The sequence below is a fragment of the Balaenoptera musculus genome, chromosome 10 (genome assembly GCF_009873245.2).
Source record: "Balaenoptera musculus isolate JJ_BM4_2016_0621 chromosome 10, mBalMus1.pri.v3, whole genome shotgun sequence".
Taxonomy (NCBI): Eukaryota; Metazoa; Chordata; class Mammalia; order Artiodactyla; family Balaenopteridae; genus Balaenoptera; species Balaenoptera musculus.
The window spans coordinates 19,317,324-19,334,313 of record NC_045794.1 but is presented as its reverse complement, the minus strand read 5'-3'; the positions used below and the strand labels follow the sequence as shown (position 1 = coordinate 19,334,313).

Genomic DNA, 16,990 nt, shown 5'->3' with positions numbered 1-16,990 from the left:
ATTTCTTGGTCATTTTGTTGTGTTAGTTGCTGTACATAAAAAATTTTAAAGTGGAGACAATACAAGATGCTCTAATACAAGGTAGTGTATTATATTAGTATAAAAATATATTAATTAAATGCTACATATTACATTAATTAAGTTATCTATGCCAAAGTGGGCATAGAAAATTAATTCTCTAGGAGAATCTAGGAAGGTTTTACAGGAGAGGTGGGTTTTGAGTTTGGTGTTGAACGATGGAATTAGATTGTAGACTTGAATACTAAACTAAGACATTGATTTTATTCTATTGTAAAAGAAAGGATTGACTTAACCTTTGGAACTTTTTTTTTTAAACAGATTTTTTAAAACTTTTTTTAATTTATTTTTTAATTTTTATTTTATGGCTGTGTTGGGTCTTCGTTTCTGTGCGAGGGCTTTCTCTAGTTGAGGCAAGTGGGGGCCACTCTTCATCGCAGTGCGCAGGCCTCTCTTGCTGCGGAGCACAGGCTCCAGACGTGCAGGCTCAGTACTTGTGGCTCACGGGCCTAATCGCTCTGTGGCATGTGTGATCTTCCCAGACCAGGGCTCGAACCTGTGTCCCCTGCATTGGCAGGCAGATTCTCAACCACTGCGCCACCAGGGAAGCCCTGGAACTTTAATATCTCCATCTGTATTACCAAATAGAATGTAAAACATGAAATGATACTGACCTGTTAAATGGTAGGAAGACATACGTGGCCTGGGGCAATGACTAGACTGAACACAAGCACTCTCTCCACAAGCATGACAGCACCCGAAGGACCAGACTTGCTCCCCAAATCACATGCAAGTTGGAAAAAGTAAAAAAAAAAAAAAAAAAAAAGAAAAAGAAAGGAGTCACCAGTGATTTTTAAAGCTAGAGAATAAGAGCATCCCACGACTTAATTCATAACATTTAAGTTATTCTCTAATTGCTTTCTATTCTTAAATTTCCTCCAGCCTTTTGATATTTAGATTATCTTTTACTTAGATTATCTTTTATTATCCTGTAATAGAACATGTCTGATTCTTTGACTTATCTCTCAAGTAAAAACTGGAACTTGAAAGTCAGAGTAACCGGATGATGCTTTTAAAAAGCGATGCCATCAAAAGCATTTGAAATTAGTCCCATTTACTTGAAATATACGATTTTAAAAAATGGGTGGGCTTCCCTGGTGGCGCAGTGGTTGAGAGTCTGCCTGCCGATGCAGGGGACACGGGTTCGAGCCCTGGTCTGGGAGGATCCCACATGCCGCGGAGCAACTAGGCCCGTGAGCCACAATTGCTGAGCCTGCGCGTCTGGAGCCTGTGCTCCTCAACAAGAGAGGCCGCGATAGTGAGAGGCCCGTGCACCGCGATGAAGAGTGGCCCCCACTTGCCACAACTGGAGAAAGCTCTCGCACGGAAACGAAGACCCAGCACAGCCATAAATAAATAAACAAATAAATAAAAAGCCAGACCCTTAGCTCTTAAAAAAAAAAAAAAAAGGGTCTTAATAAACAATCTGAAGGTAATAGATACGTTAAACGGCAGAGTCCTAGTCATCTTCATTGACTCCCCACACAGAGACCCTTTACCAATTCAAATGCCTTTCTCAGATGCTTGCAACGCCTCTCATGATGAGTTACTATATTAATTACTTTACTCTTACCCCCAATTTTTCTGAATATATATGAGTTTCCAAGTACTCTGCCAGGAGGTGAGGACAGGAGGATAGGAAGTGCATAACCCATCTTCAACGATCATAAGTTTTTCTTTTTGTGTGTGATTCTGAAGCATTTATTGCCCTGACGGCGCAGGGTGTTCACTGGGCAGCTTGGCTGCAGCCCAACTCCTCCCTTCCCTGCCACGTGCTTTTACACAGGTGTGTAAAGGGGACCCTTATATTGCAAAGAGATTTTCAGTCTCTCAGGGAATAGGACCAGGGGCTTTTCTCGGGCCTCAGTCTTGGGCACTGGCTTTCAGAGAGGGTTTGTACTTCCCTGTCATCTCCTTGCGCAACGGCACCTGCCCGTCCATCTCACAGATGCACTCCCACTTTCAGGGGCCAAAGTGCGCTGGGTGAGAAAGCTGATTTTTCTCCTGCTCCTCTTTCTTGAGGGTTTCCTCATTCTTCCCCAGAATCTTTTTGATGTGCTCCACGACCTGCTTATTGCTCTTGGTCTCCACGTCCACGAGGACTTGCTCCCCAGAATCGAAGTAGAACCGCAGGAAGGGTGTCAGCGTCATGTTCTTAAACATCATGATCTGCACCCAGGGGTTCTTGTACTGGATCTGAGGTATGTTGAAACACACGAATTTCCTGGCGCCTTCGCCCATCTCCCCGTGCGTGTTGTAGCTCACCGTCATGACCTTCACCGAGTCCTTGAACACCACGTCCCCCTGACCCAGGTACTGCAGGGTGCGGCGGATCGGGGAAGCGGCCCGTCACAGGCACGGGGGCGGCGGAGGGGCCGGACCCCCGGCCTCGAGCCCAGCAGCGCGAAGAGACGAGCGCAGCCGATGCCTCCAGGGCGGCCCTCGCGCAGCTTCTCCAATGATCATAATTTTTAAATGAGATTTTTCTGGAATGAAAATACTTGAAGGCAAGAAACATGTCATATATATACACCTGTATACCCCCAATAGCTATGAGTACTAGCAAGTTACCTAATTTCTCTGGATCTCATGTTGATTTTTCAAAGGGTTATCTTGGGAGTTAAATGAGCTAGTGTATCTAAAACTCATCATAAACACTCACATGTTAAACAGGCATACCTCGTTTTACTGTGCTTCGCTTTATCGTGCCTCACAGATACTGTGTATTTTACAAATTGAAGGTTTGTGGCACCCCCGAGTCAAGCAAGTCTACCGGTGCCATTTTTACTAAAGCATTTGCTCACTTCATGTCTTTGTGTCACATTGTGATAATTTTCTCAGTATTTCAACTTTTTCATTTTTATTATATTTGTTATGGTGATCTGTGGTCAATTATCTTTGATGTTACTACTGTGACTCACTGAAGGCTCAGATGATGGGCAGCATTTTTTAGTACTATTTTTTAATTAAGGTGTATGTACATTGTTTTTTAAGACATAATGCTATTGCACAATTAATAGACTACAGTATAGTGTAAGTGTAACTTATGTATGCACTGGGAAACCAAAAAAAAATGTGTGACGCGCTTTATCGTTGTGGGTCTGAAACAGAACCCACAATATCTTTGAGGTATGCCTGTATTTATTGCACAGAGTAGATGTTCTATTGAGATTTAGTGAAATGAATGACTAATTTAATTGGGCCCTCTCTTCTTTGCAGTTTCCAGATTGAGAATTAACTTCTTACTTACCAAACGAACTTATTTTTTAATTAAAGGCTACTTGCTAATATCACATTTCATTGACACTGAAAGGCAGATATGTTGCTGTCATTACGGAAGTTGACTTGGCTTCAAAGCAGTTCTGTTGTCTTCATGAAATTGTACTTTGTGACTTTCTCTCTGCATGTCACTTCTAAACTCCAGCAAGAAAATGATGATGGGCAACATTACAGTAAAAGCGACTGTCTCTTCTATTCCTTATCTTCTTTTCTAGAATCCTCCTTGCAGCAGGGATTCACTGCCATATGGAGGTATGTTTCCGTGCTGTCAGGATGTGGACCTGTGGTGCAGTACAAAACTCCCTTTTCCTCATTAAAGGCGTGCGAAAGTCTAAAAATAAATCTTCTGCTCGTTCATCCTTCACTTTTTAGCAAACCTCTGGGGACAACTGCCAGCCAGGCAGTTCAGGGGAGGAAAGTGAAGCTGAAGTATTCAGAGGGCAAAGCAGGGAGGCAGAGACTCATGATACAGGATTGGAATTAAAGCCAGGGGGAGGTCAAGAACTTGCTAGTAAGATGTTGCCCATCATGTTTTACATTAAGTTAGTCCTGGAGGACTTTCCTCCCCTAAACTCTAAGAGGGAAGAGATAGCTGGTGAGTCAACTGGGCTGTTGCTGTGTATAAGGACTTAGAATTACAGCAAAAGCAATAGGCTGGAAGAGGTGAAGACTGGCATTCTTGCTCGTCCTCAAGGCCCAGCATCTGTGCAAAAACTGTGACTCCTTGCAAAGGTGGTCTTCTTTATTGTTCTGATCTTATAGCCCCTGAAACCCTTGCCCTCCAAATACCCCCTCACTTGTTTTGCCATCATGCCTAAAGTCTCCATGCTACTTATCCTCTTATTGTAATGGACAGGTTATCTGGGAAGAACATCAGATAAAGTCATTTCCAGCCACTCAAATTTTAAATCCAGTTAATTTGTCAGTTTAGTTTTGTTCTCCAGTAAAACTCTAAGGGATTTAGACATGAAGTGGGCAACTTTCAAAGGGGGACGCTCTCCTTGAGGAAGGTAAGAGCAAAATCTTGATCACTAGACTGCCCAGGAAGAGTCCTCTGATAGTACTGGTACTCCAATAGGGCTAACAGGGACGTGTGCACACAGAAAGCGATGGAGGGTGCTGAAGACCACCTTCACTTCAGTAAAGTGCCCAGAGGCTTCCTCTACTCTCTTTCCTTACTCCCTGGTGGAACAGTATTATCTCAGGACTAAGGCTTAGAGCATTTAATCGACAGCAAATAAATTGTGGGATTCTTAAGAGATGGCTCGTCTTTGTTCCTACCCAGATAAAAAGATTGAATTCCAAAACTGTAATATTGGATATCTATCTCTTAAAATGATATTCAGTTAAGAATATCTTTTGCTTTCCCCCCAGTTGTGTTCCATACAACCTAAGGAATATTCTAAAACAAAAGATGATGACCCTATCTTCAACTTATACCCTCAGATTCTTGAAATTCTCAATACTGTTTTATTCATTTTCTTTATTTTGGATTCTCAGAAGTCCTGGTTTCTTTCTCATTAAAAAAAAATCAGAATATTCTGGAAGTGGTGAGACTTTATTAAGGAAAATTCTGCCTCCGTTCTCTTTAGGCTCTGGTAGACTTGATAAAAGCAAATGTTATTGCAGAAGAAAATCATAGCTGAACTTTGAAACATTTTAAACTTACCTCCTTTTGGACCAAGTTTTATCAAATGAAGAACCGAGCTGTAGGATTACTCGAGAATAATATTTATATCTGAGCCTGGATTTGTATAGGAGAGTCTACAGATATTGTGAATTAAATCAAATAATTTAACTGCATACAATCTGGGTATTCTATTCGTTAGAGTTCCAGAATATTTTTTCTGTACTCTTCCCTTTAGAGATCTATATAGTCATGATCTCAAAAAATATAGATGGATAGACAGACATAGATATGATTTTCCCTACATATATACTTTTTCTTTCCAAAATGTCTATTGCTTGATCTGATTTAACTGGTATTGAGAGAGGGCTGAGATCCCTGGACAGATGTGGAGTATTTTTTTAAATGTTTTGTTAGGTTTGAAATATTTCTGTGTTTTAACTCTTTCTTTTAGACTGTTTGATTTTTCAACAATATCAAACATCTTGCTAGGTTTAAGATTTTAGCAAGTGCTTTTTCCTCTTTCATTTTTAAACTAACACGGATCCATTTATTCAAGGGAATTTTACTGAAAGCAGAAGTTGAAAAGAATACTTATTAAACAGCATCATGAAATAAGATCAGGCACATTAAATTGTTAACTTTATTGATTGACTATGTAAAGCATTCTAAACTCACTCAGAGAGAAGCACTGAGGGGCTAAGTTCATTGCAGGGCAATTCAACAGAAATTCCATGCAATGTGAACTCAGCTTTCAACACAAAATTAAAGGGCTTCAGGAATCGCACATTGCAGCTTGCACTAGACGTATGAGACATAAATATATGCATCTGCAAAGATGAAAAAAAAGCAATGCTTTTAAATTGTCTTAATATATCACTTAGAATTTCATGTTTCAGGTCTCAAGAAAGAATTACAACTTTCACAAACATAAAATACAGGTATATATAATCACCACTTTATGGACTCCTGCATAAAGACATATTGCAAAATCTTCTATTAATTGCCAAAATGATTACTCAGTTTCCTGATTTGTAGGGAAGAAGTTGATAACAAACTTACAAAACAAACAAACAAAAACTCTCCTTAAACCAGACACATAGAAAACAATCAACATGCCAAGTCGTTTCTGTTAACTCACGTGTGCATACACCAAGGAGCGATGACAAACATGTCACTATAGGCACAGAAGGATTCTAATAACATAGGATATAGGACATAGAAATATAACAAGATTCTCTGTCTCGATAAGAACTTGAAGTATTATTGCAAAGACAAGGCATATCCATGAAACGTTGAGATAACCTGTGCAAGGGTTAAATTAATGACTAAGCTCATGGGTGGGTGGAAACTGCATTCCCACCATAAACCCCCCATTACAGAGCATTCTTTTGCTCTTTTCCTCTGACTTATACCTAGCTGTTGCTTATTCTCCTGTGTTTTTTCCTCTCCTTGTAGCCTTTCTTACTTGACGTACGTAGGGGGTTATACTCTCCCTCCTCCCCTCTCCCTTTTGGTTACATGTGGTATCTGCAGATGCAGCCCACACAGTTCTCTCTATGAACATCCACTGATAGACAGGTGCAGAGATTGATCACGGCTCGGTAACAGTGCTGGAAATGGCCGCCAGTTGTGAAGAAGAATAACAGCTGGCAGCCATTCTGATTGGTGCTGGCACCGAGGCTTTCTTATGAGATCCAAATGCCTTGAGAACCAAATGTTCCTGGGATTCAGGCTTTCTGCAGCCAACAAAGCTTAGGTCAAAAAGCTAATTGGCTACTTGAAACTTTACTTAGATATCTTCAAGAGAAACAAAAAGGGTTGTTTCTGTTCACTCACGTATGCATATATCAAGGAGCGATGGCTAAACAGATAGACAAGAAAAAGCCAAATGCTTCCTTGAAAGAGCTCTTCTTTCAAGGTAAGACGAGGAAAGGTTTTGAAATAACAATGCAAAATACCTTTTCTATAGAAGCCAAACTGTTATTTCGTACATTCACCATGTAATTATGTCTTTGGTGATATAAAATCTTCTCCATTGTAATTGTTGAAAGCTGAACAAGTCTAGAAAGAGAAAGAAAAGAAAGAAAGAAAAGAGAGAAAGAAAGAAAGAAAGAAAGAAAGAAAGAAAGAAAGAAAGAAAGAAAGAAAGAAAGAAAGAAAGAAAGAGAGAGAGACCCTTTACAGAAGAGAGTTTGGCGCAATTCAAATAGAAATCACAACGCCACACCAATAAAACACTACTTCCTAAAGTTTCCCTACCTTTGCCTATGTGAAACATTGTTGTTCTTTCCCCTTTGCCCCATACTCAAATGCCAGGGCCACAGTAGAGCATGACACAAAGAGTGAAACAGTCCTGTGGCATTCTGATTAGACTCTAACAAAAGCACTTTCCGAAATGCTGTTTCACTAGTGGACAGTTCAATAAAAGAGGGAACTGGGAGGGCAGAACCTCCTGGACACTGTCATTAATGAACATCCTGTCCACACTGACCTCTGCGTATTGCTGTGCCGGACACCATACAGAGCAGGCCACAGACACGCTCCCTGCTACTCTTTAAAGTTTACAATGGAGAACAGATGACAATAGGCTGAGACAACTGATAACACTGTAAGATCATGTACTGAAATTAAAGCATCAAGCAAATAGAAAGAAAAAAAATTGAGCTGTAATGTACAATAGATTAGGATATAAAAAGTCACTCTATGTCATTCATTGAGAAGGAGCTTCATTTTTAGTTAATGAGGAAAAGTCTAATCAGGGAGGTGGAGCTTGAAGAGGTCTTTATGTAAAGAAATCAGATGAGGAATTTGGCAAACTAGGGGGAGGACAGTGCACCAGAGGTGAGGATCATAGGCTGACAAGGTAAAGCATTGGGTAAGGGCAGGAGACAGATTGACATCGGCCAAGTGGAGGGCATGGACTGAAGCCCAGGGTGAGAAAAGAGATTGTAGCTACATAGCACCTGATACAAAATTAAAGCTCAATCTTTGTTTGCTCTAGAATTTTATTATACCATAACATGAATGAATGCATCTATAGCACATGCGTTACTTCCCACCTTGAAGTAGGCAGCTGTCTGCTGCCTATTTGCCATTCCGCCTCAGGTGGCATAGGTAAGGGAGAAGAGTGCGGCCCGGGTGGGTGTCTGAACTGAATGTGACCACTTCCTTTGATGGTGCTTCAGCGGTAGGCTCTGAGGAGAGAGAGATCTTGAGTGAGAAGCAAAGAATACAAAAACCACAGAGGAAAGAAAGAACATTCATTCATTTTGCTTCTTCTTCCACTTTTATTATTAGAGTTAGTTGTGGGTTTAATTTGATGCTTGGTTTCTGTGTATGAATGTAGATAGTATCTCATGAACTCATTTCTATTTATTTGCAGCATTACCTCCTTTGAGCTAATGTGAATTTTTATTTTCTAAAGGGGATCCTCTTCCCCAGGTAATGTGATCTATTAACCAACCATCACGAATGTTATCCAGCCCATTTGAAGCTAGTTCAATTTGACCAGCAAGGTAACACTCTTGAATAAACAAAACTCAAATGTATAATTGTGGGAAGCTACTTGCCTTATTAATATTGCCCTGAGCTTTTTCATAGTCCAGTGTCACCGTTTTGTAAAAGCCTAAGTTTCCAAACCATGAGAGCATATGAAGGTTGAGGTGGTCTAGACAAGAACAATCAAAGAAAGGTTAAAGGGGCTCTGGAGAAAGGTTATAGGAATTGGCACTATGTCACCCGGGAAAGAGAAAATGAAAGAGCAAAGACCAGCCTTAAGTAATTGGGAAAACGTGGTTGATTTGTATATGTAAACACTTCAGTTAGACTAAAGGAAGAACTCTTAAAGTAGGAATGCACAACTGAGATTCTGGAACCGTAGCAATGGTGATCTTTAAGACTGGGATGGACACACTTGTCCAGTGCAGAAACTCACCTGTCTGGGGACACCTCGGGCTTGATGCAGACCATCTCTTCCAAACCTGTCATTTGATGTTACTTCCTGCCTAGTGCGTATGTAAGATGATATGAAAAATGAGGTGTTGCTGGAAATCTTTATTAGTGACCTCACATTCATTGTTAGAAAGAATCAGGAGGGTCAGTGTCATCTCCTTTTGTCTCAAATCTGAGATTGTTCTCTCCTCTTCTACCACAAATTCAGATTTGCTTTCTTTTCAGCAGAATTTTCTTGGGAAAATTCAAGGCTAATAAAGAACTGTGTATTTGGTTCACTACTCATATATTTTCTCACTATTGTGCTTCTTTCACTCGGTTAGTAGAGTTTTTTTTTTTTAATCAATATAAACAGTATCTTTTCTTTTTTAAGATTTCCATTTTCATAGTGTCATTACTGACACTGACAGCTGCCTAACAGTCATGTGAAATATATAATTGCCCAAGGAAGAACATTCCATGACCGATTCTTTCTCTTTCATATTAAAAAGAAGTTAGACAGGCTTGCTAAGCCCCAGGCTTCAGAACTTTATGTCAGCTCAGGAATTCTTTTTATTTTCCAGATATTATATTCATATATTTTTCTACATGTATCAAATGATTTTCTCTGGAATAAGTTTAGTAATATAGGTCTTCCCTGCTTTGTCCCAGGGATTGCCTTTTTGCACTTGTTCTAGATCTTTGTCTAGAGCACCACTCCCAGGTCCAAAAAGACAGAGATAATTCATGCCCTTAATTACTATGTCTCTAGTAACAGTCTAACCATCTCCCCAAATTTCAAATATTATCTAAACTGCTTTCTAAATTTTGAGTTTGAATTTAACGTAGACTTTTAATTTTTTTAAAGGGACTGTCAGCACATATACATTTTTTTTTTCCTGATGGTGCTTTGATTATTCTTTCACTGTTTGCTGAAAGAACCATCCTTCAAGGCACACCCCTGACTGCATTAACATTCTTTCACTTCCCCTCTCTCTACCCCTTTTACCTTATCAAAAACTCTCATTCAGGACTAAAAAGGAAATACCTGAACTTTTTATGAAGTTTTTATCTTTTCTCAAGGACACATCATTCTGATTCCCTTAACATTTTCTAATTGCTCATTTTAATAGCCCTGATCATTTTTTGTTATGATCTTTTGGACCCCCTCCAAATAATCCGTGAGTATGACATTCCGTTTTGTTTTTGTTTTTGCAAACTGGTAGGGAAAAGATGATATTATATCACGGCAGAGAGTGATTCCCAAGGAATAAAATCTTCAGGACAGTTAGAGAATTGAGGGCTGAGAAATTAATGTAGGCTGTGCAATTTATGTCAGACTGCATCTTGGTCGTAGACTTCAGGCTACTGTCATTTTAAGTTACTTTCTTTATGCCTTTGTACATTTCCCTCTAGCCACAGCCCACTTCGAGTAAAAATGAGGTAGTTAGGAGTATTTCTTTGTCTCTTTCTTATCACCCTCCGAACACTACAGGTCTTTAAGGCCCTGCTCTGTATCTTCCCCGTTTATTTTTGGGGTCCTAGGAAGATGTCTCACGTATACTCATGAACAAATTCACATGGCTATTCTTCATTTTCTCCACTATCAATAGTACATGTGCATATTTTCATTCTTGCCATAGGTGGTTCCCGTTATCAAGAGAAACAAGGCCACTTCAGAGTACCAAAGCTGCCATTCTGTCCAGATTTTTATGAGGTACTGTTCTGAGGTCCCCTGATATGGCCATGCCATTGCCACCATGGTTAGTGCCACTGCTTTACCGGAGCATGTGATGGCTCCAGAATTTCTATGTAAGAGGTGTCTGGGCACAGCAGTTGGGTGGGGAGCGGGAAGAGGAAGCTTGGCAGAATTTGTTCTGAGGCTTTGTTTGTATTATTTATTTAGATTTTGGGTTTCCTAGTGTACCTTTAGAGGTTAAGGCGTTGATGGATATTAGCTAACTCAGGAGCCTTCATCGGAGTGTGACCGAGGCTGTGGTGATGTCTCAGGACTAATTCAGGGCGGCAGTCAACTCCAGGGGACAGTTTTTTAGGGTTTGAGATTAGCTCCTGACACTAAGTCATTGCTCAGGGCTCCTTTGCAAACATTCACTCCTCAAAACTCACTACATTCCTATAAACTCAAGATGGTAAAGAAGATGGGGGCACAGAAGCATCCATGGTAGCAAATTCTTCTTGGAAGTGACACTCTGTTTTGTCTCCCAAGGGGCACCTTAGGAAGGAGTTGTTTTTTCTGCTCCCATCCTCTTTACTTTTGCATGGAATCCCAAGGCTGGTGGGGAGTCCAGGGAGATGACAAACATGGTGGCCATGTTGGGATGCCCAATTTGAAGAGAAACTTTGTTTTTCCAGACATGTCTGTGCCAACTGGAGATTCAATGTGACAAACTCCTTGTGCATCTGGGCCTGGCAAGAACCCTGGAAAGGAAGGAAGGCACACGTAATGATAAGAGCGAACACAATGGTCTTTTCCCCATCACAGCATTGTCAATCAAGGGGAAACATTATGACTCGGGTTGGAGAACAAGGAGGAATTATCGAAAGGGGCTCTGAGGGCTGAAAACAAACTTTTGCTTTTTAAAATACTGTACTCCTCAATTTATTTGTTTATTCCCCATCTTTTAGTTGGTAATTTCATTTTTCTTTTATTATTATTTTAATGTTGGATTATTGTTAATGTGTATCCTTTTAAATCTTGTTGCAAGATTTTATAGTTTGACTTTGCTCTGGAAGAGAATTTTATGTTTTTACACTTTTACTATTTTCTTTCAGTTCGTTTTATTCCTCAACTTTTAAAAATGTTAACTACTTTTCTAATTATTTTACTTTTATTCCATAAGTTACCTTTCTTTTTTCTTGGGGGGGGGGCTCCACTTTGTTTAATCATCTTTATTTATTTATTTATTTTACTGAGATTATTCCTTTTTCATTAGATACTTCTCTTTTGAAATTGTTTTTACATCTTCTTTATAGAAGTCAGGAAGGAGGCATGGTCATGGAGGCAGAGAAAGTCACCAAAACAGGGAAGCCTTGAGAACAGCGACACTTCTGTGCTCCCTTAATAGTTCCCAAATCCCTTTTAATGTTGAATCTGCTAAAACTTTAACTTGAGTGACTCAGGAGACCACCAAGTTTCAAATTTCCTCCCAGGATAATGCTAATATTACCTGCACTAACAGCGCATTCGAACTGCCCAAATGGTGGTGTTTTCTCAGTTCCCTTATGAAGGGAAACATTATTTAAAATCCACAGTCTCTGCCGTATATGACTGTAGACATTGGGCAGAGCTCCAGCTCAGAGCTGGGCAAAGTCACACAAAACAGAGGGAGGTAAGAGATTCCTTTCAGGCAAACATTAACAAAATATCCCTAGTTTGACTTCAACAAGGACTTAGGCTGTCTTTACATTTTCACTAAGGCGCTCTGAAAGGTGACATTGGAGAGGCTTCTTGATGGGTCTATCACAAGGAGTTATGAAGGGTAAACCAAAGCTAAATGCATTTTGATTTTTTGGGTACTATGGACTGTCGAGGAAGAAGAGAGCATCTTTTCTTCCAAAGAAGAGATCTACATGGTTTTGTTGTAAAGGTCTGAATGTTAAAAACAAAAACAAACAAAAACAACCAAAATAACTCCAAATTAATTAAACTTTAAGGAGAAAACCCTCAAGGAGGAGAAGTTGGAAGAAATGGAAATGCCTTGATCAGGAGGCATCATGAACACTCAGCCTCAGGGAATGGCAAGCGTTGAAGGGGTCTTCAAAGGTGGTGAGATCTGTGCCTCAATGCCCTGACTCTTTTATGGGCTGTGAAATGCTTGGGAAAAATAGCCTTCAATGCTGAAGTCTTGAAAGCAGAAGCAACTGGTCACTCACATCATGTTCAAAATCCAAGAAGGAGCAGGAAGCCATTTTTATAGGCATGAATCCTATGAATTTGTGTAACTTGCTGGGTTGTATTTAAAAGATTATCTTGATTTGTCTTCATGGCTTTAATCATCATTATGACTTACTAAATTTGATGGTGCTCATCCCTCCTTAAGTCCCTTAATTTCCTCTTATTTGAGAGAGAAAATAATTCCTTTAGTGGTGCTGACAGCATTCCACCCCACATTTAATCCTGTATTAGGATACTGTCCTAAATGTTTTCCCTACTAAAGACCTATATTCCCAGATTTTCCCTTTCTCTCCAGAAGAGGAAAAATTTATCTGAAGTTATTAAAGCATTAACTTTAACAACAACAATTTAAAAGCAAGCTAAAATCTCGTGCTAGGAGGATGATTATATAAATTATGAAACAATGGCATTATGGAATATTATATGACCAAATTATAATAACAAACAATGTAATGAAAGGAATAGTATTATTGGGGTAAAAAGAAACATGTAAAACTTCATGTGTTTTGCAGAAAACTCATTAACTAACCACAAGGCCTCCCTATTTGGGAACTAAAAAGCATATTTATAAACCACTTCAGGAATAAAAAGAAAATCTAAATAGAAATGATAAACATTTACAACTATATGACCATGAAAACACCATATATCAAACTTCTTAATAAATTAGAAAGAATAAAAATAAATAAGTGTTCGGCTCAAGAAACTGTCAGAAGGAAAGTAAAATAAATCCAAATAAAATGAAAGGAAGTAAATATAAAACAGAAATAATGAAATAGAATACTACAACCAATGGTAAAAGTCAACAAATCCAAAAGATCGTTCTTTAAAAGCCTAACAAAGTAGATAAGACCCTGGAAAACTAATTAAGAGAGAAAGCAAAAATAACAGGAATAAGAAAGAGGAAATAACTACAGGGGAGTAGAGATATTAAAATCCATAAGTGACTATTGTAAGTAAATTTACTTAATAAAAATTTGGAAGTCTAGACAAAATGAAAATGAAAAAAATTAGAGAGCTATAAATTAATGAAAAATGTTTTGAATGGACCAATTACAGTAAGAGAAACTAAAATGGTGGTAAAGATACCGATCTTCAAAAGACATCAGACAAAGATGATTTTATAGGAGAGATCTACTAAACCATCAAGGAATGATCATATTCCTATCTTTCATAATTTGTTTTACAATATGAAATATGATGGTAATTATGCAACTAACTTTTTGAGGTTGGTAATTTTTAATACAAAACCAGGCAAAAACTTCACAGAAAAATCAATTGGTGGATAATTTCATTATGGAGGTAGATACAAAATTATGTATGTTAAATTAATACAGCTGTCCATCCCAATAACAATGCATCATAACCAAATTTGGTCATCCCTCATCCCTGGAATGCAAAGGAAGTTCAATATCAGAAAACCTAGCAGTGTAAAACATTGTAATTCATTTTTAACAGATCTGGGGTAAAAAGAAAAAAATTGAGGTATAGGATTTGCCCTGAAATAAATGAAAAATTTCCATGATCATCCAGAACAAAAACTGAGGTGAACTTCCATTTTCTGGGGCCAAAAGAGAATCTGGGGGGCCTGCCCTTTGTTGTGTAGGGATAACCTCTTGATGGGAGGAGGGCAGTAACTCTGCCATTTAAAGATCTGCCGGTGGTAATGGTAGTGAATTTTGCTTAGACTATGGGAGTCCTAAGACGAGACAGCTTAAAGTGATATAAGCTATATGGTGTGTCTCTTTTCTCAAGCCCTCAGCAAGTCTTGTTTACTTTCTCCCTGTTGTCTGAGTTGTATTACAGCAAGTTGAAAGATCAGTGCTCCTTCTCCATGGCCAGAGTGGCGCCATCAGATACGGAGGAGACTGGTGCCCAGCAGAGCACCCATCCCATGAAGGTCAGAAGCCATGGCCACAATGTGACATTGAGACAATAAGCCTGCAGCGATATAAAGTGAGGGGTACAATTTGGGGGTGATGATTATAACAAATATATCAGTGGGGAAGTATATCAGAATCAACCTATGTATTAAAAGGATGGGGAATCTCATTCTTTAGTCCCAGTCTGAAAAGTCCAGGAGGTAGGCATTTTTCATTTCCTCCTAAACTCTAATATATCCTAAGGTTTTTTATTTTCTAGAATTTCTTCTTTTTTCCATTTATTTTGTATTTTTTTCTAGTTTCATTTAGTAGAAATATAATATGATAATATCTACCATTTATGCAGATTCAGACTCAGTAAATAATAATTCATTATTTCATTTAATTCTCACACTGCAGGGAGATATTATTTTCTACATGTTAGAGCTGAGGACACTGGAGTTTAGAAAAAGATTTGCCAAGGTGAGTAGAAGAGCCATGATTTGAACCATTATTTACCTGGATCTGAAAACTTTGCCCTTACTCACTAAACTGTATTGCCTGTTCTCTATCCTTTTGATTTTAAAAATTATAAATGATAGCTTTCTCATTCACCCCTACTTCCAGCTCTCCTTAGCAATGTTTGGTTATGATCAGACTTTAAAATTATTGTCTTTAGGAGGGCTGTGAAATGCGTATAACTTTTTTTTAAAATAGATCTTTATTGGAGTATAATTGCTTCACAATAATTGCTTTATTGGAGTATAATAGTTTCTGTTGTACAACAAAGTGAATCAGCCATATGCATACATATATCCCCATATACCCTTCCTCTTGAGTCTCCTTCCCACCCTCCCTATCCCACCCCTCTAAGTCATAGCACATCACCGATCTGATCTCCCTGTGCTATGCTGCTGCTTCCCATTAGCTAACTATTTTACATTTGGTAGTGTATATATGTCAATGCTACTCTCACTTCGCCCCAGCTTCCCCCTCCCCTGCCTACCCCCTGTTCTCAAGTCAGTTCTCTATGTCTATGCCTTTATGCACACACCCAACATCATACACAAAAATAAACAGGTATACCTTTAATGAACATTTATCTGTCATATCAATCAACGTTTGGTGCAGGAAAAATAAAAAAACTTTCTACATATACTGAGAATGAAGAGATTAATAGAGAATTTGGGAATTTACAAAATTATTGGAAAAGTTGGGGAAGTAGCCTTTAGGCTTGTCTGAGGTTACTTCTGGAAATCGTGAGTTGAAATCACACACTCCATTGCTGCCAATTAGTGACTAGAATATCCCTTCTACTGCTGCATGGGCTGCAAATAATTACAACCCAGGTAGCTAGAGAATGGACACTGGTAGCCTGGTGAAGACATTTCCTTCCACTCTGCGTGCCTGCCAAAACTGTCGAAAGGGACAGGGAAAAATGGCCCCCTCTTATCTCTGCCTTGTGAACTTCCCCTGAGTACACCTAACAGACAGGACTTAGCTTCCATCTGGAATCCTCACAGCTAGAGCGTCTAGAAATGTATTTTTAGCTTTCTCCACATTCCAAATAAGACAGGAAGCATGGAACCCACACTCCCCACCGCGCCGGATGCATCCTGAAGTTGAGGAACTTCCAAGTGCTCGTTGGGCCCATGAATTTTTTTCTCCTATGAATTGAATGTTCACATCCATTGCTGATTTTCTTTTCAGCTGGTTGCCTTTTCCTTATAATTTATAGGCATTTATTTATTAACTTATTCTGAACATTAACCATCCATTGGTTGTATGCACTACAGATACCTTTTTTTAGTCTGTGTGGGTTTTTTGTCATAAAAGAAACTTTTATTATAATGTCATCAAATTTATCAATGATCTTCTTTATGATTTGTGCTTCTTGTGCATTTTTCAAAAGTTATTCTCTAACCTGAGGTCATAAGCCAAGTCTGTACATTTTCTTCTAAATGTTTTAAAGTTTTACTCTTCACATTTAGGTTTCTATCCATCCGGAATGTGTTTTTGAGAACTGTAAGAGAGAGAAGTGTAATTTTTATTTCATATTATAACAAACAAATAACTGCACAATTTCACCATGCATTATTTCATCCTTTCCTTTACTGATATGTAATGACCTTCCTATCATGAATTCTGTTCCCTTTTGTACTTGGGACTCTTCCACAGCTCTTTAATTTGGTCCAATTATCTTTTTGTCTATTTCTATTGCAATACCACAGTTTTAATTCCCATATTTTTATAATATATTTTTATGACTCAAAGTTAGTGCTAAGTTCTTATTCT

General features: G+C 38.8%; 1 protein-coding gene across 1 annotated transcript; it reads right to left on the bottom strand.

Annotated features, from left to right (window-relative positions):
- Positions 1 to 2,040: 2,040 nt before the first annotated feature.
- Positions 2,041 to 2,385, bottom strand: LOC118902673 (28S ribosomal protein S25, mitochondrial-like). Its single transcript, XM_036867286.1, has one exon. It carries the CDS (start codon positions 2,347 to 2,349, stop codon positions 2,041 to 2,043), a length of 309 nt encoding a protein of 102 aa, XP_036723181.1. The 5' UTR covers positions 2,350 to 2,385.
- Between the last annotated feature and the right edge of the window lie 14,605 nt (positions 2,386 to 16,990).

Coding starts and splice junctions, on each gene's coding strand:
- LOC118902673 (XM_036867286.1), bottom strand. CDS start 2,349: ATGACGGTGAGCTACAACACGCACGGGGAGATGGGCGAAGGCGCCAGG.